The 26,077-nt window shown below is 37.1% G+C and overlaps 1 protein-coding gene across 5 annotated transcripts in view; it reads right to left on the reverse strand.

The window, feature by feature from the left end:
• SRPK2 (SRSF protein kinase 2) overlaps positions 1-26,077 on the reverse strand; it is a 161,368-nt gene that overhangs the window by 36,555 nt on the left and 98,736 nt on the right. For all 5 annotated transcript variants that reach the window (XM_076328415.1, XM_076328404.1, XM_076328373.1 and 2 more), the window contains exons 3-7: positions 15,879-16,030; positions 8,739-8,847; positions 8,097-8,184; positions 7,760-7,847; positions 2,060-2,166 (exon numbers count right to left, since the gene is read on the reverse strand). In XM_076328415.1, coding sequence (XP_076184530.1) covers positions 2,060-2,166; positions 7,760-7,847; positions 8,097-8,184; positions 8,739-8,847; positions 15,879-16,030 — 544 coding nt within the window. The remainder of the gene's footprint in view (positions 1-2,059; positions 2,167-7,759; positions 7,848-8,096; positions 8,185-8,738; positions 8,848-15,878; positions 16,031-26,077) is intronic.

The raw sequence follows: 26,077 nt of genomic DNA on the forward strand, positions 1-26,077 counted from the left end.
GTCTACCAGGACCCCTCCTGCCAAACCTGCCATCAATCTTCACATTTTCAACTAGTTCTTCCTTATTCGTAACCAGTCCAGCAAGGTCCACCTCCAACTTGTCTCCTTGCTGAGTCACAGCTCACCCTATGCTGAGAAATTGTCCTCAACACACTCCAGAAACTTCCTTGCCTGCACGTGCCCCACCAGAGCAGGTATCAAGGTGGTTAAAAGTCCCACATAAGAACCAGCTTATTCAGTTGTCTAAAGAAGGTGCTTCTCATCTACTTCTGAAATTGGCAGCCTGTAGCAGGTACATACCATGACGTCACCCTTGTTGGTCTCCGCTCTGACCCTGACCCATTCTACAGCAAAGATTCAAACATTTAAGCTCAACTCCTCTTCCCTGGCCATGCTTTCTAAAGTGCCTTTATCAGGCTACTGCTGCTCTCCAGGCATCTGAGCTATACCACCACACCTTTGCGCTCACAGTGAGGTCATAGCTCTGCAACCGCGTATGGATTTCTAATTCCTGCCCTCTGTTCCCCATGCTGTATGCATTTGTATATGTCATTTGAGTCAGGTCCCCCAGTCATGACAATCAGAGAAAGCAGAGCCTCCCCCATAATTCTGTCCTTCAGGCCCTTGTCCTTGCTGACCCCACTTCTCACTGGGTTGTGGTCACCATCCCTGAAGATCCCACCTGAAAGTCCTCCTCTGCTAGGTTACAGGAGCCTGTTGGCAAAGATGCTGTGAAGATGGGTTCAGAAGTTCTCGCCTTCCTTCCAAAAAGGGGTTGTTTTCAGCTTGGATCCATTCAGTGGTCTGGCTTACAGCCCATTTCTACAAACAGGCAGTGTAAGAGTAAACTGCAGCAGGGAGTTCCTAAACCTGGCTTTGCTGCTAAACCCAGTGTATCAAGAAATTACATCGTAATTTCTCAGATTTTGGCCAAACTCCAGGACAACGGTGCAACCAAAGCAAAAACATTCCAAACAAAAAAATGACATTTACTGAAAACACTGGATATTTATATGCACGTATAATACAAATACACACATTCCCATTTCTTAGCAGGCAGCTCAGTTCGGCTGGAGCACTGCATTACTACAGCTCCTTATTTCTAGTATCTGAGCCATCTAGTTGTATAGAAATTAATGGACCTAAAATTTCAACTGTATACTAACAACCGCATCAATCAGGTTATTTAGCTAATTCTGATTAAAGAGCTGATAGGTTGATATTCACCAGTTGACATGCAATAATAACTACAAAGAAAGTAACTAACAGATCGCTTATTAATAAAATAGAGGTAATGTTGATGAAAGGCAATACAAGTTACCTAAGCACCAAAAGATTTCATTCGTCATTTGTAGGTATTAACTGCACATAGATTAATTGTATATACAAAGTCACAGATAATATATGTATGATTTTTCCTTGCTGAAACACTATTTCTCCTTAAGATCACCCCTCAGCAATTTGATTTTCATAGTATAGCAAAAGTACGCATTTTGAAAGAACATGTCCCAGTGAAATGTTCTGAACTGTTTCATCGTTAACCCTCTGACTCTACAAAAACTTAAATACAAATAGACAACCTTTTTCAACGAACGTTTTTTTCCTTTAGAACCTATTTTTCAAAGAGATATAATTTTTGTTCAGTTTTATAATAAAAATATTATTTCCACTGTTTCGATGTTTTATTTTCCAGAAGATCTTACTAAGAAGCATGACGTGTCAACCAAAACTCCAACTGAATATGAATATCCTTACATAGATGAAAAAGACTCATTGCTTCAACTTTTTATTTTCTAAAGCAGCTCAGGAAACTCCCTTATCAGTGGGAAATCTTAATTTAAAAAAAACAAAACAAAAAAAAAAAAAAAAAACAAAAAAACAGCATGCAGATATGCAGGCTATCCAGAAGGATGTTCTTGCAACCGCCCCCTCAAATTACCAATAAAATTATCTTATCTTAGATATTCATTAGTAAGAGTTCAGTTGAAATATCATCATTCTAACCTTCAAACTGTTAACAATGGTGGAAAAACCTAATTAAAACATTAACAAATCTTACCTGTCGAATTATACTTTTTACACAATGGATAGGAAGGCCTTGATAATTGGACTTGATTATCCATTTTAGGAGATGATGTCCAAGTACTTCGAAGACCATACAGACATCTGGGATTTGATTAAGGATAATTTCCAAATGAACTTGTTGATGAGATCGACACAAATGTTTGTTTGCATACTGGCTAAAGCAATCATCACCCTATTTAGAGGGAAAACAGTTCCCCCTAAAATGAGCAGAACATAGTATATGCTTTGGTACTACACTTCAATTATATATAAACACGTACAAGAACAGTGCCCAAATGTATAACAAATTAAAATAAAACATTTTAATTATGGAAATCTTGTCAGTTATTTCAACGTTAACAATAGCATTAGGGTGAACAATGAAATAGATAATTGTAAAAAATAACTAATTCATTTTTGTTTTCTTTGAAACAGTTAAAAGTACTGGTTTGGCCTATTATCTCTAGTTTCTAATAAATTTTAAATAATATGAATAGAAGGTTTTAACCACCAAAGTCTGCAGCAACAGTGTTTTAGAAAATGAACCATACTAAACATCTTTTTGATTAGGCTCCATTAAGAATCACTTGACAACAAAGACTAAAGTAGTAAGAGAATGGATCTCTTACCACCTACAGTTTTAACTGCAGAGAATAATGGCAATCACCAAAGAACTTAGGAACAAAGAAAATGTGGAACTCAGAAGCAACATGCAAAAAACACAATGCCAAGAAGTTTAATTTCACCCAGCATCTACTATTGGCCGCCGACAGAGGCCAACAGTAGATGATCAAGGGAAGAGTATTAGGAAAAAACAAGATGTAGGAACTTCCAGTGATTTGTGGTTCAAGGGCTTCCTAAGTTAGAAATTCTATGCTTAATATACCTGGGTAGGTTATCCTTCTATTGAGAAAATATTCAGATATTCAAGCTAATTGTAAGTTTTGTCATGCACAACATTCTGGCAAGAAATTACACAATTTGACTATACTGAGTTAACCCTCAGACGTGAGCTGGGAATGACCTTAATGTCCCTGGAAATCAGAAAGAATGTTAAAATCTTAACCACATAATACTATAACCTTGCAAAGAATAATGTAATACAAATAACAGAAAATGAATTAAATGAGGGATACTTCAGGCAAATCTCAATGGATGAAATTAGACTGTATCTCAGAGACCATTCATAGGGAACTACACTGTTAGGGGAGAAATCTTACCTAACTTCTCTAAGTTTTATTAACTAGAGTCTTGGCAATGATCTTAGAAGTCACTGTCTTAACTTGTGTCAAAATGAGACTTACCTTGTCTATCAGTCTATCATTTACATTCTTCTCAAGTACCTACCTATATGCATAAAGCTAACTGAAGTTTTAAAATCTACATCCCCTATGCTGGAGTTAGACCAAAGTTAAAAGGTCTCAAGACTGGTCAAAGCACATTGTGAAGAACTGGAACATTTTGATTGTTGCTACCTGTTCATCTCACTTCATGTTCCTTAATTCTTGCAGTAGAGGAGACAGTGAATAGTCATTTCCCAATCGTATCAATCAAGTCTATTCAGAATATTGTAAAACTCTGTTCCATTCAGAAGAGAAAAGAGTCTTGGTTACTTTACCACACAAGCATCCAATGAACAGAAGTCATAGTAAAGCACACAGCCATCAAAAAGGATGAGCAGAGCACATTAGCTCTGCAGGGCTTATTAACTTAGCCCACGCAGTGAAGTTGCAATGCTACAGCAACGCGTATTTCAGAAAGGCAAGACACTGCAGTGTTCAGAAATGAAATTTAGGACACCCGCCCACAGTCCTTCAGACCACTGCTGCTGCAGACTCTCCAGGGCACATTCCTGCCATTCCTTGCACTTACAGAAGTGCTAAGCCTTGACAGTAACCGGAAGAGAAAGGGGTGTAGGGGAAGTGAATAGCTGAGAGGCAAGGGGACAGCACCGAGAAGGAAGATACAAGGAGGAATGGCAGAGGCAGAGAAAGAGAGGGAAGGCCACAAGAAAGAGAAATTATGTCCACCTGAAAGAAAGATTGCAACGTTTTGCTGGGATGACTCGGACAAACTCAAGGCATGCTCAGTACTGGGGAGGCAACTGGGATGGGAGAAGACATACAGGAGGCTCAGTGTTTGGAGTAGGTACGCAAAAATGTGACTGTTGCCTAATTTACTATCCTGACCTGAATAACATTAACTGTAAGCCAGACTGCCCACAACAAAGAGTTTGGGAAAAGCTGTGCATTAACTATTAGGAAACCAGCTTTGCAAGCCCCAGGATCTTCCTACAGCACCAACATCCTGACAGATGTGTATGTCCAAAAAGTCCTCCAGCAAAAATAAACCTGAAGCCCACCCAGCAGACATGCCTCTTATGAAACACTCTTCGAAGCAGTTTGGGGAATGTCTGAAAGGGGGAAATTGAGCAGAGCAGCAAAAGTGAGAGCAAATATAACATTAATCAGCTGACAGGCTTAAGTACTTAAAACTGTTCTTTCTTGACTAAAATCCTACCTGTAACTATCTATCTACAAACACACATTACAGGAGCATTTAGAAATCTGATGAGGGTTAAAGACTAGTTAAGCCAAATCAAATAAGGCTCTGGTACCAAAACAGAACACTTCTGGATGTGTCTCAGTTGCTTCTAGATTGGCAGCATTTAGGCTCTATGGCATTTAATTAATGCTGTATATTATTTGGAGATAAATGTTTAGAATTATTATAATGTCTGATCATGTTGGGAATGTATCCTTCTTTATTTTTTCATTTGTCTCTCCAAACGTTTCATTATGTGATTATCTGAATCTTTTATTAAAAAGTGCTACACTCAAATAAACATTTATTAAGGCTCTAATAAATATCCAGTGCAAACAAACATAATAATCTATACTTACTGAAAACACCAAAGTGCCCAAGTTCAGGAATTCTGTTACTTCCTGAAAAAATCATAATTGCATTGTTTTTAAAATGTACAAGTAGTTAAAAAATTATCAGTCTAGTGGAGCATAACACACATTGTTAAAATCCCTCTGTATATAAACACTTATTACAGCTCCTAGGAGAAAGATGACTGTTTTCAGACACACAGTGGAGGCCAAAGGCTCTCCACATTCCCAGCTCTGTGCTACACAGTTCTTGACAAGTTTCCCTGTTTGGAAGCTCCATGACATTTTGTGGTATTAGCCATCCAAAGGATTCACCCACCTATCTTCTGTCTTGCTTTAACTTTTAAATGTATTCCATAACCAATAATCAAGCCTCTATGAAGCATATGTTGTTTTAATTTACAGTCAAGGAACAGATATTTAGTGACTTGCCCAAAGGAAGCTGGAAACAGCAGAGCATGGAAAAACTCTCAAATTACTGTATCTCTCTCAGCCTGTTCAACTCAATTAACACTAACGTAGCACTAATATGGCATTTTTAAAACGGGAACACATAGCAGCAAAACGTTAAAATCAGTTACCTGCTCCCTCCCAAAAGAACCTGCACCAAAGATTTTTTTCCCTAGAAGATAAAAAGGAGTTGATCAAATAAACAATGCAACCAACTGCTGCTCAAATAAGCAATGCAACCCAGGATGCACAAACTGTTCACAAGAAAACTCAAAGCATAAGATACTTTATATCACATTTTCACTGGTGGCTAGGACTTTGACAGAATTGCAGCTGTAATTTAAATTTGAGTCCAGTATCAGCCCATCCTGTCTACTGTACCTTTCTGAAAAATGTACTTCTCAGTAAGGCAGGAACATTTGCGCTCCACATAAAATAACTTTTTTACTGCCAGAGTTTTCAACATGAAGGTAAAACTGAAATAGAATAAATCGGTATCAGCTGTCCAGTTTTAATCTGCTAACACAAAGCTATCTGAACCCTTATTTTTCACTAGCGCATGGTCTCTTTTGGCTTTGTCAACTTAAGTGCTGTATTTCAAAAAGATAGAAGTTTGGATATGCCTTCAAAATATTATCACTAACGAAATTTACTCTTCACACTTAGAAATGGGTCTCACCTTTAATACAGATGTATAGATACATGTGAATCTTAGCAATAATTTAAGAACATGATTGGGAAACTGCTCTGTTAAGCAGCTAACCATTATTTCTATGTATAGTTAGGAATACATTTTCTTATTCCCTATTTCATATTAGTGTTTTACAATGAAAACAGGAAGTCAAAATTTCTGATTTCTAAAAATAACTTTATTCTTCAATTGTACAGCTGTCAGCTGAAGACCTGAAGTGCTTTGGTCGCATTATTTTTTGTGAACATAGTTAGAAAATAGAGATATTTATTAAATACTTCTTAATAAGCATCTCAGCTCATAAATTAAACCCTATTTTTTGTAGCACAACAGCAGCACCAAGAAACGCTAACCAGGGTTCTTTGCCTCACTGTGTTAAGCAACTTCCTTGATCACAAACCATTTATATTCAGGCTGAAATGACTACTGGCAACTGTATGGTTTATTTTAATTCATTTTAATTTGATGATAAAACCTAGGAAAAAAGCAGACTATACTAACTTCACTTACATTTAAGCAGCTTTCTACCATGCTAGCTGACCACTGAAGCAAGTAGGAAACAAACCAAAATGGGACAAAGGGAAAGCAGTTAAGACCCCATTCTGTAACTGAGAATACTTGTCCCCACACTCTCATTCTCACTTATCACAAACCCAAAGGCTTCATAACTAATGTCAAGAGACATATGGATGGGATGAAAACTGCTTGCACACTTCTCCCTGAAAGGATGCTTTCTAGCGGGCATTTAGATTTACCAACAGTCACCTCCTAGATTCCTCTTCTAGAGGACAAGAGCTGGTGAAGAGCATCTTAACCTGATCTGCTGAAGATTGAAGGCGCATCACCAAAATCAACTTAGTGATAAGCTCTCTAGAGCAGCAACTGTCTCTTTGTCTGGTAGTACGACACCATGAACAATGAGGTCTGTTATTAGGACTCCAAGACACAACAAGCATACACATAAACACCAGCTGTAACAGTAAATGAAAGCACAGTAATATAATAAGCTGCTAAAATATCTAATATAATTAGCAAAGATAACTCACTTTAGCTCAACTCCAAAATCAAATATATTCATAGATGCACAGTTTTCCCTGAGAACAATATTCAGTCATATTTTACTTTGTCTCCCTCCTTTTACTCCCCCCCCCCCCTTTTTTTAAAGGAAGCATTCAAAGGTAAAGTTTTAAAACCTTTGCCAAAAAAGAGGTTAACACCTGGCCAAAAGAGGATCGCATAAACAAGAGAAGAATCTCCATGCCCTCACACTTCCCACAAGAAAATAGGAACCAGCTCCTTCATGACACTGACACTTTCTTTCTCTTTACTAGTCTACAGCAAAACATATTTCCTGTAAGCCTCAGTTATTACAAATCTTTTCAGTAAAACTCCAGTTTTTAAGTAAACTAACTATCTCTAGTTAGCAGACCATGACAGGATTCATGGGAATTTTTTTTATTTTGCATTGTGTTTAGAAAAGCTAAGCTACTTTCACTCAGGTGAGTGCATTACACACTGGACTACTCTTTGCATCTACATCTATTTTGGTGTTTCTACATTACAAATTAAAGTACAATTAACTAGAAAAAAGCCAGAACTAAATGCTTACTTATCTCAGTACATAATTTTTAATGAAGATGCCACGTTTTGAAAAGGATACGAATTCCATTCATTCCAGAAATTTTGAAGTCATCAATCAGCTGTACAACCATATCCTTGTTGGGATCATTAGGGTCACTTTCACGAACCTACACCAAGAATGTAAACACTGACATTTTAGGAAAAAATTCACTTTAAAATACTAATTAGTTAGCTTTCCACATGAAGTTAAACAGTATTTTGGAGCTTTAGAAATCATGGTAACACATAATAAGCCAGCTATTTAAAAAAAAAAAAGTACATAAAAAAGTTTAAAAACAATATTCCACTACATTTTTTAAATTCATTATTACTATTATTATTGGTATTGAGCACTGTATTGCATGAGTGATACTTACACATTTGAGCAACTTTATTTCATCCAAGGCTGTCTCTGTATAATGCTGGGCACTTTTTACAACTTTCATCGCAACAAACCTTTTCCCCCTTGAAAAGAACAAAAACATTTTCAACACATGCTCTGAGCTAAAATAGAGATACTTTGAAGGTTGGGAAACTTTAAATAGAATATTTCATAACCTAATGTATTCTGAAAGAAAACACTGAAATTACACTAAAAAACAACTTTTAATAGTACTCTGTTAACAGTATGATTTACTGAATATTTTGTCTCCTTGATGCTCATGTCTTTAAAAGAGGTATTCAGTTACACATTTTATCATTCAATCAAGGTATAATCATATTTTTTTGTTAAAGATACAACAGAAATAAAAACATTAGCTTACTCTCGCACGTTCAAGACAACATGCAAATTCAACGAGCAAAGCTAATTTGTCAAAGAAAATAATTACACTCATTTCTGAGAGCTTTTATAAACTACACTCTTAACCAAGAGCAAAATAAGACTGCATACATCCTTCTGCATAAAAAGATAGCAAACATTTACATAACTTTATCATGCATGTAAAACAAAAGTTATTGCAAACAAAATAAAGTAACATGTTAAGAAAAAAGTGAATGGAAATAAATAGTTTTCTTACTGCATATCCCAGCATAGCCAGACTGTAGAGAAGTGTCCCCATCCTAATTTTCTAATAACATGATACCGGCCATTGAAAAGATCACCAATTTTCACTGGATGATAGCCTCCTTTCATGAAAAAACAAGTAGAAAAAGAATATTCAGAAAACAAACAATAATTCCCAGGTTTTCAAGTAATTCTTGTAGTATAAATTTTCCTCTTCAAATTATCCTTTACTATAAATAGGAAATCTAAAGAAAATTTTACTCTAATGTTAAAAATTCTGCCTTACTTGGCCTGGAGGGAAAAAACTCATGTCCTGTAACTACTGTAGAGTTTATTCACCCTTCTCTCTTATGGCTTTTATTTGTGGTAACATTACCATCTGTTCTCTGTTTCCCCAGGCTTATCTTCCACTTCACAGAGAGTACAGGAAAGATCTGCATTATTTCTTTATCATTTTTGAAGCTTCTCCAGTCAACATATTTTGGATGATTGCAGAATCTCAACAGAGATTGTTTTAATTCCCATTTGCTTTCTAATAATAAAGGCAGCAATAGAATACTTCCTGAGAAAATGTTAACAACAATGCAGACTTTATTGATGCTCTTCTGCTTGGCTCCTGACCCATAGCAGCAATGCATTTTTCTCACGTCTGAGGTTTTTACAGTGAGGAAGAAGAGAGAGCAGACAGCTACGGGCTTTGTCTGAACTGCTTTTTAATTACTGAAGTCTGCAGTCCTAACTTACACCACTACACAGGTCCTCAAAAGCCCCATTAGGCAGAAAGGCCAACAGGACAGAGCAGGCTGGAGCTCAGGTTTCTAGGCAGTGTGAGGAGGTATAATTAAGCTTTTTATTTCCTTCGTATTTTAAGAGGCATTCTTCCTCCCAGTGAAACCAGGGAAGACAGTGATTACACAAGACTATTGTTATTCAGACCTTAACAGACTAATAATAACATCCACAATTTTGCCTAAATTGCAAACAAATAATAAAGCTGCACCATGCAACCCTCCAGGACATCACCAGCAGCAGACTCGGGGCAGCTGTCAAGGAATCACCTCTTCGGCTCTTTCCAGTCCTTCACAATGTCACGCCCAACTGTCCTTTGGCAGGATCCTCAGTTATTGACTATTCCACTTAAAATTAGGAAAACCTCAGACTACTTTCTCTAAGGTGCTATATTTGTTTTGAAATGCCCTGAAAATCTGGTTAGAACTGGTGCCCAGTTAAGACAACAATGTGAACTTATCACTTCCTTGGATTTAAAACAGGGGCTTCTCTCTTATCTCTTTTTTATCTGTGAGACAGCAACATCAAATCTGGATATATTTACATCCTTTCCTTGCTAATAACATCTTTTGCCTTAACAGAAGTTCAAGCGTTTATTTGTGAACTTTCCTCAAATGCTTCCAGAGCAGATTAATAAATTTAACACAGTTGTACAATAGAACTATAAAGATTACATATTCAACAGAATGATAAAGCTTAAATAATGTATTGCTTTGGATGTTCATATGTCTAAACTGAAACTCTAAAACACACACAGCTTTGATACTTGTATGTTCAGGTACAACTTTAAGCTTAGCAGACAGCAGACACTCGCTGGTTTGCTCACAGCCTCAACTAAAAGCTGACCCATCTGACATGGCTGCAGCTGCCAGGCTCCCGCACGTAATACCGCTGGCAGAGACTCAAACAGCTCAGGCCAGAGCACCAGGGAAGAAGCACTCCCAAGTATTCATCTCGGCAGGGGCCGGTCTGAACCAAATGACAGCAACAATTTCAGATGGGCAGCACAAGTCTCAGCTATACAGCACTAACTTCATGCACCTCCCTGCCCACATGCCTCCCAGTTTATACCACCGCAGAGGGTCAAGCATGTTCACCGGGCACAGAAATGAGTCTAATGTGCATAGGTAGCATGGACAGACACACAGAGCGCAGTCTCAGCTCCCCCAGCCTAGCAGTAAGGTGTGGAAGTTTCATCTTTTCCATGAAAATTTTGCGCAAATCTATGAAGACCCAGATATGAGAACAATCTTTAAATTTTTAACCCGTGAGACCTGTATACTTACTACCACACACAATATTTCATTTCACAAATCATTATGTATACAGACACCAACATTTTCAGTTAAAAAAGAGCAAAGGAAAAAGAAGGCTCTGGTTCAGGAGCAGTACAGGGCTGAGACATGCCTGAGACAGGGCTGTCTCAGGAGGACTGAGACATACGGACCCAGCCTAGGCCTGAGTCCCAGGACTCCCCCTTGGGGGAAGACCTACCCTCCCCTCCATCACTGGGAAGGAACTGTTCCTGAAAAGCTGCCAGGACAACTCACCTAGCAACCTAAAAAGACAGCTTCATTTCCACTGCTGAATTGTGTAACCTCAGGAAGAATGAACAACACTGCCAAGTGGGAACTCCTTACTCTTCAAAGAAAAAACAGATCACTTTTGGAACACCCAACCAGATTTACACTCCAGGAAAGGGGGGGCGGGCACGGACTTACTGAGAGTAAGTGTTGACTATTATGCTGTCCACTTCATTTGCAAAAAGAAACAGTATCAGCCACATATGAAGCCCAAGACTATTGCAGCTTCGTTATTATAGAAACTTTGCTGAATAAACTCACGTATACAAATCCATACTGATAGAAACATTAAAAACAAAACTAAATTTTAATTTAATTGTCTATTTAGCCATTCTTGCAGTAACAGCTGATGAAAATATTTTAAAATCTGAATAAATATAATCACATTTTAAGACAGCTATTGACTGGTTTAAAACAAAAAAAAAAATTACTACTCTTTGGTAAAGTCTTTCCATAAAACTCTATCTAGGATGATGAAGTGATAGATGTGAGTGGAAGGCTGAGAGAACATACAGCAATTCTACCTTTCCATTAGAAGTTTGCAATTGTGAAACAAATCAGGTCTGCTGACCTGACAGCAAGAATTATGTAAAACACTGCCACATAATTCACTATCACAGTATCATTTCTTCTGAGTTTTGTCCTGCATGTATCATTGCATGAAAACAGTGAGAAGTATGAAACGTTATTCTCTGTGTAATCATTATTCCTTTTGCAAACAGAGGTAATTATAAAAACTGAAAAATATTTAACACCTAGTTTTAACACCTCTCTATGGTTTGCAAAACAGATTTTAAAATTCAACAATACAAAAATTTCTGGAACATTTTACAATTTTCCTAAATATCTAGTCCTATTAAATCATTCCTTAATACTTATATGGCTTCAGATGTATATGAAAACACCCACAATTCATGCAGCCTTTTGCACTGCCCGAAGGATGTATGTGGGCCTTCAAGTATATAAAACAATGTCCAGAAGTAAGTTTTTTGCACTAAACAAAATATTTGCTTTTTTGACATGTTAACAGCATAACACTCAGTGATGAAGAATTTAAATACAGGTAAACATATGTTTCTAAGAATAGTTTAGGTAAACAAGTGCCTTATAAGTCTGCCTCTCTGCAGATAGCTTTTGGCATACTTGTGCTTCAATGGGTCAAAAATAATTAGAAACTTGGGACAGTTTCTTCCCATCACAGCCAGGAGAGAGAACACCCTACAGAGGCAATCAGTCAAAGACACCGAAGTCAAGTTAATAAACTGGGGGTTGAGAAGTTATTTTAGTAAAATCTACGTGTTGCAAGAATAACAATACTATATATGTAAAAGCCATGTTATTTTGGTCACTACAGCACTGTCATAACTAATTATAGCAATACACCAGCATATGTTACAGATACGAACAGCGGTAGCATATTCTCTGAGAATATATACTTCACAAGATACTTTCTACTGTCCTAAGCCACAACAGGAGCAGTTTTGGAAATAATCGATTACCGTTTCTGTACACGTTACTCCCTGATTCATGTCAGCAACATATTCATTTACAGGTTGTGGACAACCAGGTAACAACGTGCTTAGTTAAATGCATTTTAAAAACTGGTGTCATCCTATGATGAATGTTAAGTTCTTCATGATACAGTAAGTATTTCTAAATAGTAGTAACAAGAAAGCATCTATGCAAATTAGCAGTTTGAGAAAAATTATGTACTTTTGGAAAAACAATATTGGTATTTGAAAATATACAATGTGTAAGTTGCACTGCTGATAATGTAACAAAAAAACCTTGTTGTGCTATTCACTGCAGCACACAGAAAAAACGTCTCTCTCACAGCTAGCTCACTAGCTACATGCACTCAAGAAAGAGGGTCAGAAAAATGAGATCATTCTTCCTAAACGTCTCCTGAATGTATTGGTAATTGTAGCTGGCTAGTTCTATGTTTGTATAGGGAATTATTCCCTTTGTGAACTGGATGAATGGGAGACATCTCCAGGGGGCAAAGAAGATGATCAGAGAAGCAAAGAATTCCAATTACATCCATGACACGACAGGCTCTTGAAAGAAGTCTCCAAGTGTTTCAAGGCTTTTCAGAAAAGAAGAAAAAATAGCTTCATTGTCTAAGTACCCCTTGAAAAATCATGTAGTTGGACTTTTGGTATTTCCATTCCTTAAAAAAATAAAGATTGGAAAAGCATTTAATGTAAATTCAGTGACACCAACAGAAGTCATCTCACAGATTTAAACAGGCCCTGGAGGAAGCCTCTGGGGAACAGAGGTTAGTCTGCTTCACACCGATGGCTGTTAGTTGTCCCTTTCATGTCAGGTGCCAATTCAAACTAATCCAATTTCCTGATTAAAAATACTATTATGACTATTTACTAACCACCATGTAATGTGGTGAAGATGTGAGCCCAGCACATAGTAACATATCCTTAAAAATAATAAAGAAAAATAAAATTAATAACAACAATACCTTGGCAATGGGAAGTAGAGTTAACAGGTAAAATGTTGAATTCATGACAAAAATTACTTATATACTCCCTCATCAAAATTGCCCTCCTATGAAATTTCAGACTGGGGTTGAGAACAGATGAAGTATGCTCTGTGCCTCACTCAAAAATCCTGGGAGACTGACATTTTGGAGATAAAATTAGGAAGAAAAGAGACACTCCAGTAATAAATGATAATTTCCAAATATTTATCTTCCACTCTGTAAACAACAGTAAGGTTACCCAAAACAGAAAAACATATTCAAACTAATAAAATACCTCTCAAAAAAATGGAAATAATGTATCGAAAAGCCACCCCTGGAATTCTTTACCTGGTAACTTATTCGTTCCCCTTATTGACTATAAAATAAACAAACAGGAAGTCTGTATGGCCCCAGACCATCCCAGTCTGGCCATTTGATTCAGATTATTATACAACATGGTGACCCCTCTTTTAGTTCAACCCCAGTAGACGAAAAGAAGGAAATGTACTGATCAGTCTTACAGGAAATTATGGTCAGAAAATAGGTAAATCATCTACTGGAGCAACAAAAGCACTGTTCTCACAGAAACAAATAAAGATTATGACATCCAAATGAACCAAAGCTTGAACCATCTTCAATATACTTCCATCAATTCAGAGCTTCAAGACCAGAAGGATTCAGAAGAACCTTTAAGCATACAGAAGTTCCCATTAATTTTTCAGGAAACTTGCCAGTATTCTTAGCGTAACATGTAGTTCATTTTAAAAGTATGCAGATATCACTACTGACCCGCTGTAGTCCCAGAGACTCTAGTTAAACAGGTAACTTATAAGCAGGCAGTAAACTTAGACCTTTTTTTTGTTTGTTTTGTGATCTAGCTTCTCCAGATGGTGACATTTTGCAAGAAATACTGGAACACAGACAACAATGGATTGTTTGAAATTAAATGCAGCCCATACTTCAGGGAAGAATTAAGTGGGGGTCTTGAAATGCTTAATCTCAAGGAAATACAAATGTTTACAAGTAAACAGATGTTTAAACAATAAATCCTTACTCACTGATGGAAGATGTTACAGATACCAAAAGAGTTATCTTAAGGAACAAATGTGTTATAACAGAAATAATTTAAAAAAAAATACAAACATGCTTTAGTGACATGTTTTTCTTTTCCCGGCTGCAGACTTCAACATTTAGTTTGAGTTTACTGTCTGGTTTTCACTATTGGTATCTGTAAGCCACTTAAACATTTGAAATATCACATATTAATAAAATTTCTTACACCAAAATGAAATAGTCACTTTCAATTGTTAAATCTGAAAATAGAAAACTTGTTCCAGGCTGGGAGAGGGGATTCTTAAAATAGCACATCTCCAGGCTTATGTAGAAACTTCTGATTAAGAAGACATCATCACATTTGACACAGAAAGTGTTTCTTGATATGAGGAATATAGAATACCAGATATAGTCAATGTGCATACAGTGCTTTTTGGCTGTCCAAAAACATTAATCTGAAGTGATAGAACTTTGATGTTTCCTAAAGTAAATTCATATCCTTGAAATCTACTATGACAGATAACCCAAAGTTAATAGACCTGTTATTTATGATTTTTCATGTAAGTACAGTATACATTTTACCCTAATGGGAATAGACTTGCAACTTTAGCAGTGACATTAAAACAAACTTCAGTATTGACATTGTTGTACTGCAGTCACATGTTTTTATGCATTTAACAATATTTAAAAAATGAATATAAGCAACTACAAAAATTAAGGAAATCAAGAGCTAAAACGATGATATAGAGAGCCTCAGACAATGCTGAGGGCTGTGAAAGACAACGTGAAAAAGCAGCATATAACATCTCAGGCTGGTGCAGGTGAGAGAAGAAGGGGGAAAAAAGAGATTAAAACATAAATGTAGTTGACGTTGTTAAAGGCATCAAGGCATTTTAGAACTTTTCGGAGTGAAGAAGGGGTTGTTTGTTTTGGTTTGGCTGTTTTTGTTTCTCTTACAACTAACATCAATCAAGAAAAGTTTCTTCTCTATTCTTATAACTAGGACATCAGGAAGAAAACAGAGATGCAGTATTTGTGTATTTATTGCAAAATGTATAAATAAGCTATGGCTACGTGAAAAAGTAAAGCTGAAGACGGCTGTGCATCTGGACCTGAAATGAGCAGTTTTTCGTAATTCTTGTATAAATAAATTCTGTAATTAAAGATCAGGTCTTTAAAAACCTCTCAAGAACCAGAGTTAAGACTTGCATGACAATGTTTACCCTCATCGACACTGCTGAATTGCACACACCTTTACAGTAATCCGCGGGATCCTCTTGCTCCTCATCGTCAGACCCTAAAATCTCCTCCTCTGGCTCTGGTGGGGTGGGCTCCGGCAGGGGCGGAGGTGGGGGCGGGGGTGGAGGTGGAGGTGCAGAGGGAGCTTTCTGTTGAGGCTCTGGCCTGAAAATGAAAGAGAGAGCACACTTAGTACAGAGCTTCCTCACAGGGGTAAACCAACCCTTCAGAGGGGAGGAAAGAATGCCTTGGGAAATTGAAGCGCGTCTCACTTATGTTCTCACTGTCATCTTTTGTATCACCTGTGGGACCCTAGGGAGGCATGGACAGAGATGCACCTGACCAGACCAAAAGCAGGTCTTAAGTGAGTTCGGACTTACTCACTGGAACAGCTTATAAAAGATACATAATCAGATACAGACAAGCTTTTAGAATTCCCGATGAGCAAATGAGATGTTAGACCTATCTTCTCAAGCATGATTGAGAAGAAATATTTTTCAGAGAATATCAAGTTATTCAAAAGCTCCTGCCTGCTAGCTGACGGAAGAAAGATCTCATTAATACACAGCAAGAAACAATCTTCTAGTGACACTGACCCAAACCAGATGACTTAATGCACTTCTGCTCATCTGTAGCTGCTGCCAACACTATGGAAAGCTGTATCAGTCTACAAAATACTGAAAACAGCTATTAGGAAGTAAGAAAGAAAAATTAATCTTCCTAGGTAGCCTATGATGCATGCCCAGAACACACACAGCATGCTTTAATATGCACTAACTGGGAAAAAAAAAAAAAAAGAAAAAACAAACAAAAAACCACCAAAACCCAACACCGCCAAGAGGTGTTTTTCTGACTGTCTTGCATCTCCAGTTTAGAAAAGACAAAAAAAATGAAATATGTTTTATATCCTATTCTGAGAAAGGCTGTACTTGGTGTTTCTAAACACCTACAAATTACTCGCATTTCGAAATTCTGACAATTTTCAATAAACAGAAAAAATGAAATCCATGGTTGAAGCATACCTGTTTGTCAAATAATTAAGAAAGCCTTCTCCAAACAGGTTGACGCTGTTATTTTTTGTATTCATACTTCATGCAAATAAAAAATACATACTTGCCAAATAATATACTTGCAAAATACATTTGCAAAGTAACTTAAAGCATTTGTGCCATCAAAAGCTGCTATAATTTGCATTTATATCTACTTCAAATCTAAGCCATCTGAAAAACACCATATTAACAGTACTTTGTCATTCATACAATAAAAAATAGAAATCTGGAATTTGCTAATGTTTCAGCTCCTAAAATTTAGATTCAAATACTTCCTTGATCATGAGTAAAAACCGTATTTATGTCTATCCCACTCCTATAATCTTCCTACTTATAATTCCCACCACCACTTTTCCTTTTTACACACTGCAATTGTTCAAGACAGACAGAGCATTTGGAGTTGAAGAGTACACAGTTGGTCAAAAATAAATTCCACTGGCGACATGCACCGCCTGCACAGCAGCTGCTATTATGCCTTTGCTTTAAAGGACATCACTGGAAGTTGCATGCACACCAAATTTATCTGCCTGCTACCCCTTTCAGATAATAACGTTCTTCTATTCGTTCAGTAAATGGTCAGATTTAAAAAGGAATATTTGGAACTAATTTATTAATGGCTTAAGTTATGATGAGAAATCTACCCAAATAAATAAATTTATATAATTTTTAACCACATAAAGCTTAGGACAGAATAGAAGAGAGAGAAGGGATCCATTTGTAGGATAAACAATAAACATGTTTGCACATGCTCCTACTTAGGTAAATTATGCTTTTTTTTGCCTTTATCTTTCCTCTTTTGTTCCCAACAGATGCCTCTATATTGTACATTGCAAGGAAAGTAAACCGATACAGCAAACGGAAGGTACAGCACATTCTCTGACCAGTTAATCTTACCACGCATTAGATTAATGGCCCTCCAATAGCCTGGTTTCATGGTGTCAGCAAGCTGACCGCCCCCACGCCCATCTAATGTTGGCAGAAAGCTTTAATCAAACAAATCATAGTATAAGGATCTACATTACAAACCTTGAAACATCATCTGTTGGGCACAAGGCCATTTTGGATACACAGATCAAGAACTATGAACACTGAAAAATTAATAATGCTAATGATAAGCAAGAAAAATAAAGCATAGTAAAATAGCCTGCACTTTGTAAATCTATCTGAAAGCAGCGTGCCAGGTAACACAGGCACATCCATCAGTGCTTGGACTCCTTATTTTAGACAGTACCATCACTTTACTTGGTTTTGACCACAAGTTTCCATGTTATTATTTTGGTCACATAAGATGGTACAAATATAGCAAAACATAGGGTAGGTTAGGGCAATGCGGTACAGGGGTCCTAAGTTCAAAAATCCATTGAAGTTGTGCCGATTTTGTCTTTTAAGATAAGTTATTTAAGATAATAACTACTTGCTCTATTTCATCACATGATAATACATTAAAGAGAACTAGAAGCGTTTCTGGAATTGAGATTCACACATTTTGTTGCTCATTTTGAAATAAACATCAAGGAATACCAAGAATCTCCCTCCAAGAGAGGGAGGAAGTGTACAACCCAAGGTTTCAAAAAAGCCAGTATTTTAATTTATTCCTAGGGAAATAGATTAAGAAAATAGAGCTGCTTCTGAGTCCTTCTCAAGCTGCTATATTTGATTTTGTTTTGAAAAGGGTTATTTTTTTCCTGTCTCCAATCCTAGTTGTATTTGGTATTGAGGAGTGTTTTCTTATTGTCCTTTGTGGACATCAGGAAGGAAAGAAAGATAATACTGTACTTCCTTCTGAAGTTATTTATGATTTTATCTGCGAATAACAAAACACTGATTTAAACTGAGGAAGATCTTTGATTTGTCCTTTTAGCTTTGCTTGCACCTTTTGAAGCAATCAAATATTAGTACATGAAGAAGGGTGAAGGAAAGAAATGCTGCTGAGTTACATCAGTCTGACTGCTAATTCTGCATTACTGGCTTATTTTGCCATTTTTTGCTTCAGTTTAGAATTCTTAGCATGGGATTCTTAGCCTTGTTCTTTGGTTTTGCTCACTTTTACATTTCTGGGGTATACATAAAGATCAAGTCTTCAACACTTGACTTGGCTGCTTAAATTCTGCCTACAAGTTGAATAACTCATGCTGGCATCACCAATGCTTGCTCTTCTGCCAACACACAATTTCACAGTGTTAGGAAGGACATCAGTCGATGAGAGAACTCCAGTTTTGCTATTTCTTAGTCACCCTTTTCTTGACTTGGAAAGATATACTATGATCAATATTTCAACAATATAATCCTTTGAGATATATGGCATGAATATATACGCTATTCAGCTTAGATTTCATTTTTCCAGTATAGAGTTTGTTAAAATGTGAATTACTTTTTTTCTTCAAAGTGGACTCTAAAACATCTTTGGCATTAAAAATCCAGCCATTAAGAAAGCTCTGAGTAATAAACATGTATGCTAACTTCCATTTCCTTTTCAGAAACATAATTGTCAAAAACTATCATAACATAACAAGCTATTCAACAACTGCATTATTTCACTAATAATAATTTCACTAAGAGTTATTACTCTTTCTTATTTCCTAAAACGTTGTATGCAATGATATGCATTAGGTAACACACGCATGCAGAGGCATATACTAAATCTGTTTCTCTTTTTTCTGAAGTAATCACTTGGTAGTCTGTGGTCTACCACTACTAGGTTATTCATCACCATCCAAGCATAAACACTTAATTAATAGAAGAAGATGACACACCATTTCTAGACTCACAGTATTCTGTCAGTAGGTATGCAGAGAACTGACCATCTCCACAGTCTACCCACAGTCTACAATGACAAACTTTATAACTGTATTGAAAGAAGCACTACAAGCAATTAACAAACACTAGCCAGGATGTTTTATCTTTTAATTATTCTCTTTTAAATGGACAAAAATAAATTTACAGCAGAGTCCAATCAAAATACAATGAAATCCTATTTTTAACCTGCTCTTAGAGGGAATGCTTAGTAAAAGACAAAAGAAAAGCTGAAGCATTTCTCCTCTACAGTGAACTTGAAACAAAATACGCCAAAACACTGCATGGAGTCTTACAGAAAATCAATTGCCCACTTTAAGAAATGTAAAATTACTGATAACTTAATTTTACTGTTCTCTGTCATGGACATGTTGCTCCATGTTCCAACTGGGCAACAGCCAACACTAAAAGCAATCTCCGTAACATTAAAACCTGAAAATGCTGGGAAAAATTTTACCATGAGAAATTCAGGAAGAACTGTTTAGGTTTTTTGTTGTTGATGTTGTAGGGTTGTTTGCTATTCTTCTGTTCTGGAAAAGGTAAAACAAGAGCAGCGAGGGTGATTAAAAACACGAAATGCCTTCCATATGGGAAGTATCTGAACATACCAGAACTCTTCAGCCAGGAAAACAGACAGCGGATATCTATAAAATCTTGAGAGGCACAGAGAAAGCGAATAGGAAATGACTGTTCACTGCCTCTCCCCACACAAATTGAGCCAAGCTGACAAAAAATCTAAAGAAAAGAAAATTACTCATGCAACATGCTGTTAAAAACTAAAACCACCTTTCTTCCTCGGATATCACGGATAAGAGAAGTTAGCTACGTTCAAATAGGGCTCAGAAAAACTCATGGAAGAAAAATCGACTGATAGCTAATACAAAACCACCTTTGACTCACGAAGCTCATCAGCCTGAGATTGCTGGATTTGGGAAAGTATTCAGCACATCGAGGCCCAACCCTGCACTCTTCCCTAGGCAACTGCTCCTGGCCAGAGGGAATGTACATGCACCTCGGGTCTGACCTCATGCAGTCACTTCATCTTCAGACATTCCTTCCTTTTCCTCAACAAATGAATGACTTCCATTACTAAAAACCAAAACAGACTTCAGGCCTCTTTATCCAAAACCCTCATAGACAAAAAATATGTTTTTATTGTTATTATCAAGTAATGGATAAGAATGCATTGCAGGCAAGATTGCTATACAACAAGATTACTTGAAGAAATCCTCGTGTTATTCTCCATGGGGAACAGGCATATAACAGGAGGAATCCTCTGTGAACACTGTACTGTAGGCATGGTGAACTACTGAATTTATTAACTTAAAGACTACTTTTAGGTAAACAGAACTTTACCTAAAACCTGCACCTGATTCTCCTACCTTTAGGAGAGCATTGTCTCAGAAGGAAAACAGACTGAGTCAAATGAAAAAAAATTGGAAGGGAGGCAGAAATCAGTGGGGTTAAGCTAAGTACCACCTCAATCTGAGGGGAAAACAAAACTCTCTTTAAGATTTTCAGATTAAGACATCCAGAGAAATTTTTTGCTAATAGAAAATGCAGTTAAAAGGAAGTTAAACAACTCCTTCATATATTTAATAAAATAAAATTTGAAATAAACTATTCTAACAATGTTATGAACCTCCTGACATGTCCACAGAGGCTCTTTGGGGAATTTCAAATTGAAGAGAAAAAAAAAGGAGGCAGGGGGAGGGTAAACATCAGAAGAAATGTGCTATAAACCTCCTAACACCGAGATGTGAGCTTTAAGAAATCTACGAGTGGGTGTGGGTCCATCTGGAAGGAGCTCCAGCTATGCTTCCCTCCAGCTCCAGACGGCAAAATCTTTCATGCTCCCAGGCAAGGCTCTCAGGTGCTGTAGAGCTTAAAGTCTGAAATCTCTATACACAAGTTTCTTCCAGCTGTTGTTAATTGCTTAAGGACTCAGTTATTTGGATCTCTTTCTCATTTGTTCAAATGGTGTCTGCTTTACTAGTTGAACTTTTGCCTGTTCTTTTTCCCAAATGCAAATTTAGCTTAATTAGACAGGTGCCTTGTAACAGCGAGTTCTCTGAACCCAAGGCAGCCTTAAATGAAGGCTTTCTAAATAGATCCACACACATACAACAAGCAACAAAAACACAAGAAAGATCAAAACAACCCCAAAGTTCTTGCTCAAGGAACAAAATGATGTTGCATATTTCAAGTAAGATTTTAAATTGGTTATAATTCTGAATAATTTTAAATTTTAATAGCTATGATAAATTTTTGTAATGTAATATTATAATTATTTTTAATTGTGCCAGAGGTCATCTTACTGTTTTTAGAAACAAACTCTATAAATCCAGAAGGAAACAGAGCATAAGGAGACATGTTTTTAACTAACTCCAAGAAATTGTTAATGTGAACCTCCAGAGACAGCTTTGCTTTACATGAAAAGCGCTATTTGTGTTCTTATACTGGTGTAAAACTATACTACAATTTCCAATTCTAGAAAATCCATGCATAAAAAGAGAGACTGCTGGCATGTCACAAGCATGAAACAGTTTCTACATCTGGTCATTATCAAACAAAATTATCACTCCTCCTGGGACTGTTAACATTCCTTCGAAAGATACCATCATACTGTCAAACATCAGTCAAAGCACCAGTGGAAACCCCTCCTGGAACAGAGCAGGCTGAGACATGGTAGCTTCTGTAACCTCAAACAAACAGCAGGACAGTGAATGAATTTTTCATTCCCACCTTGCTTACTAGCCTTTTGGAGGCAACCTTGGGCTTCAATGTATACCCAAAGTCAAAGTAAAATGCTGAGGAACTCTGCCTTCTTCCGTTCAAAACAACGGGTACTATAAATAAATACCATTTCAAGCATCTAGTACTGCAGTCTTATCATGCCACCACCCCAATCCACCAGCAGAGCACTGGTGCGAAGAGAGATCCTTCTCATTTTCCACTCCTCACCATAGAGCTTCTCCCTTGCCTCAGTGCTGGATCTAGTGATTACACAGCCACGATGGATAACGAATCCATGAACTGGGCTCCCTCACTCTGCAGCCACATCGGAGGCAAGGCGAGCAGGAGGAGCACATCGCCAAGGGCAGAGCTGAGGGGAACCAGTAGCAGCCTACCATTGTACCAAATGACATGTAACAGGTTTGTGGACATTACAGGAGGTAGCTCTTTTGGGCTTTCTCTGACGCAGAGTTACACCAAGTTCCCAGAAGTAACTGGTTTCAAGCTCTGAAAGTCAGTTCCAAATGAAATTTTGTTCTCAAACACATGCAATTCTGTTAAAATGTTCTTAAGACAGCAAACCAAAAGCCAAATCTATCCAGGAATTATCTATCCATGTTTTCCTCCTCAAATACTGTTTTTCTTGCAGAGTTCTACTTTCCAGACCAGTCATCCATTACAGACTTGCAGAGGAAAAAAAGTCAACAGTTAAAAAAGAAAAAACAGACACAGCTGGTGACACAAAAACAAAATACCTAGATATACACTCAGCAGCTTGCACTTTACCCGTATTTCTAGTCACCAGTGAAATGTTGTACAGGCTGAGAAAGTTATAAAAAAAACCCCAAACAAAACAAAACACAAATTCCTAAAAGCCAAAGAGGAGAAACACAGCTGTCATAACTCTGTGGAATAGGTACTGATCGATGGAGAATACAAAGTTTCTTATATATGCATCCTAACATGCCAAAATGAAACCTCCACCTGAAGTAAGTCAGATAAAGAATATTGCTCCAATGCAATGATAAAAACCTAGTTAAAAAGCAAGCCAGTCTCATAAACCACATATGAAGCTTCACCTTCTCCAAATCCTCTTGCAACAAGAGTCCTTTCTCACGCTGCCCGGCTCCTTCCTCAGTCTCCCTGAGTATGCATCTGAGTATGCACCTCCATTTCTGACCAATTAGACCACCTGACAGAAAACACTGGCACGCGGTAACGACGCAGCCACTATTTGCTTTGACTTCTTTTTCCTCTTACTATGGTTAAGCTGTGTGATGGATTACTTTTAACAGAATGACTCACAAGTGTAGAAATGGAAATTAATTTTTTACTTTCTTTTTGGCGTGTTACGTTGTAGTATTTAATTTCTGACTTTCTCTTTGGCATGTTAAATTATAGTGTTTCTAGTCTATTAATAAGATATAATCAGAAAACATGCTGTTGTTGCTTCAGTATCTTACAGTGGCCACTAGCAACAGATTTGGGGAGGGGGGAGAAGTACCCTCTGCTCTCCAACAGCCCTATCTGCCCCTGGAAAAGTTAGTAGATTTAACTTAATTTGTCATCAAAACCCCTTAAGTCAACAACCCTCTGAAGTCAAAGATGGACTCAAATATGAATTTGTAACTAAATTATGAAACATGGGATTTAGTCTTTGTTTATCAGTACAAGCCAACAACTTCCTTAGAGTTAATAAAAAAATTCATACACTACAAGGAAGTATATATTCCATTTATATGTGTTAGAAACCATACGAAGGCAACTGTGATAATCTGAAGCAAAATGAACAGGAGAAAATCAACAAATGCAGTGTTTCACACCCCTTTTTACCTATTTAACAGCCTAGTAGAAAAGATTTCATAGAAACAGTGAAATTGTAACCCTTCACCTAGTATCAAATGCAGTCAGCAGCAGAGTACCTCTTGCTCCCCCCCTCCCCCCCCCCCCGAAAAAAAAAAAAGCACCCTGGTAAAATGTAATCCTGACTTCACATGATCATCTCAATGCAAAAAAGCATTTTTCATCTCCATGCTTAGTTAATGTTTGGAAGACCCAGTCATCCTGTTAGTGCAAACGCATCATGCTCTGGATTGTATCTGGGAACTCAATTCTACAGGCAATGAGAAAAGGGTAAGCAGACAAGCATTTTGGATGGGACAAACACTGAGGTACGTAACTGGCAGCGGAAAAAAAAGAGCCTGAAGGAACAAGGTTGCATGACTAAGTCAGCAATTAGAGGAACCTCTCCGTCTGCAGCAAATACAAAGCATCACTGCAGTGATAAATTCTGAATGCCATAGTTGGAACTCTATTGATACCAAACTTCACCTCGTTAACCTTGCTTTCGAGAAGCTGGAACGAGCATTTTACATGAACTCTTTACATTAACAATCTAACTCCTTTTCACTAACAGACTTTCTTTCAAAATGAAGGATTGATCTCAATCCTTCTAAAAACACAACCCCCCCCCCTCCCAGACTTCCAAATGCTGGTAACATCTCCTCCATGTAACTTTACAAGAATTTTAACAAATCTCTTCACAATTCCTACCAGCATTTTATGAAAGCACCTATGCTTGCATTGCAGTATCAGAAACAATAAAAACAAGCTAAACAAGAGCAACTTAAAACTTTTTATCTTAAATATTAGACGTAAGTTGCAAATATGCCTATCATTCAAAAACATTTTGCCAGTGTTCAAAAGTTACTAAAATATTGTGTGGCCATAAGTACAATATATGAAATGGCTGCTTTGAGTTTCTCTCTATATATTGCTCGTTCATGTTAATTTAAGCATCCATTTTCATAACAGAAATACATAAAAGACGCAAAGAGTTTGCAAAGTCCAGCAGCAGTCAAAAGCGAGGAAATGGCAAAATTACAGACACGTGTTTTTCACGAAAACTCATTCTCACCCAAATACAGATAAATAGCGAGCAGCTGGTTTTAAATATGCCATATTTTAAAATACGGCCTCAAATACTTAAATATACCTGGAGGCAAACAAAATTTTAGCATCTGTTCTTTTATACCTAGTATTATATATCTATATTATATATATAGTGTATATATTATAAGCAAGAAGATAATTTTGAAACCTGGACACTGACCATGGCTAAGCCAGGACCAAGAAATGAGCTGCTAGTAAGCACAAACATGGCATATTTTTGCTGGTCTGCTTAGATCTGCACGCTGGCTTTGCTGAGCTTTCCTGCATCTGGGAGACAGTTTTTAGAGCAGTTTCACAGAAGTGAAAAGGAATCAAGAACATGGTCACTCCTTAGCTCTGAATTACAGTCCAGAAGAGACTGGCTTTTCATCTCCAATATGAGGACTTTCACACTATAATAAGACTTACTCAGTGAGGCCGCCTTCATCTTCTTCTCAGGTAATATACCGTGCAACTCATGACCCTTTACTTGATCTTTTTGCCTTCTTGTCTTCATAGAGGCAGTAGCAATTATTACTGTTCAGACACATGGAAACACTTTTTATTTGAATAATTGTTTGATAAATTGATCTAGAAGAAAAGAGTAACTTAAGTTCCTGAGAAAAAAAAAGTATCTTTTTTAATGTGCCTAGATCACTGAATATTTTTTTCACTTTACTTTGCACATTTTTAAATGCAAAAT

This window comes from Aptenodytes patagonicus, chromosome 1 (assembly GCF_965638725.1).
Source record: "Aptenodytes patagonicus chromosome 1, bAptPat1.pri.cur, whole genome shotgun sequence".
In the NCBI taxonomy this organism is placed as follows: domain Eukaryota; kingdom Metazoa; phylum Chordata; class Aves; order Sphenisciformes; family Spheniscidae; genus Aptenodytes; species Aptenodytes patagonicus.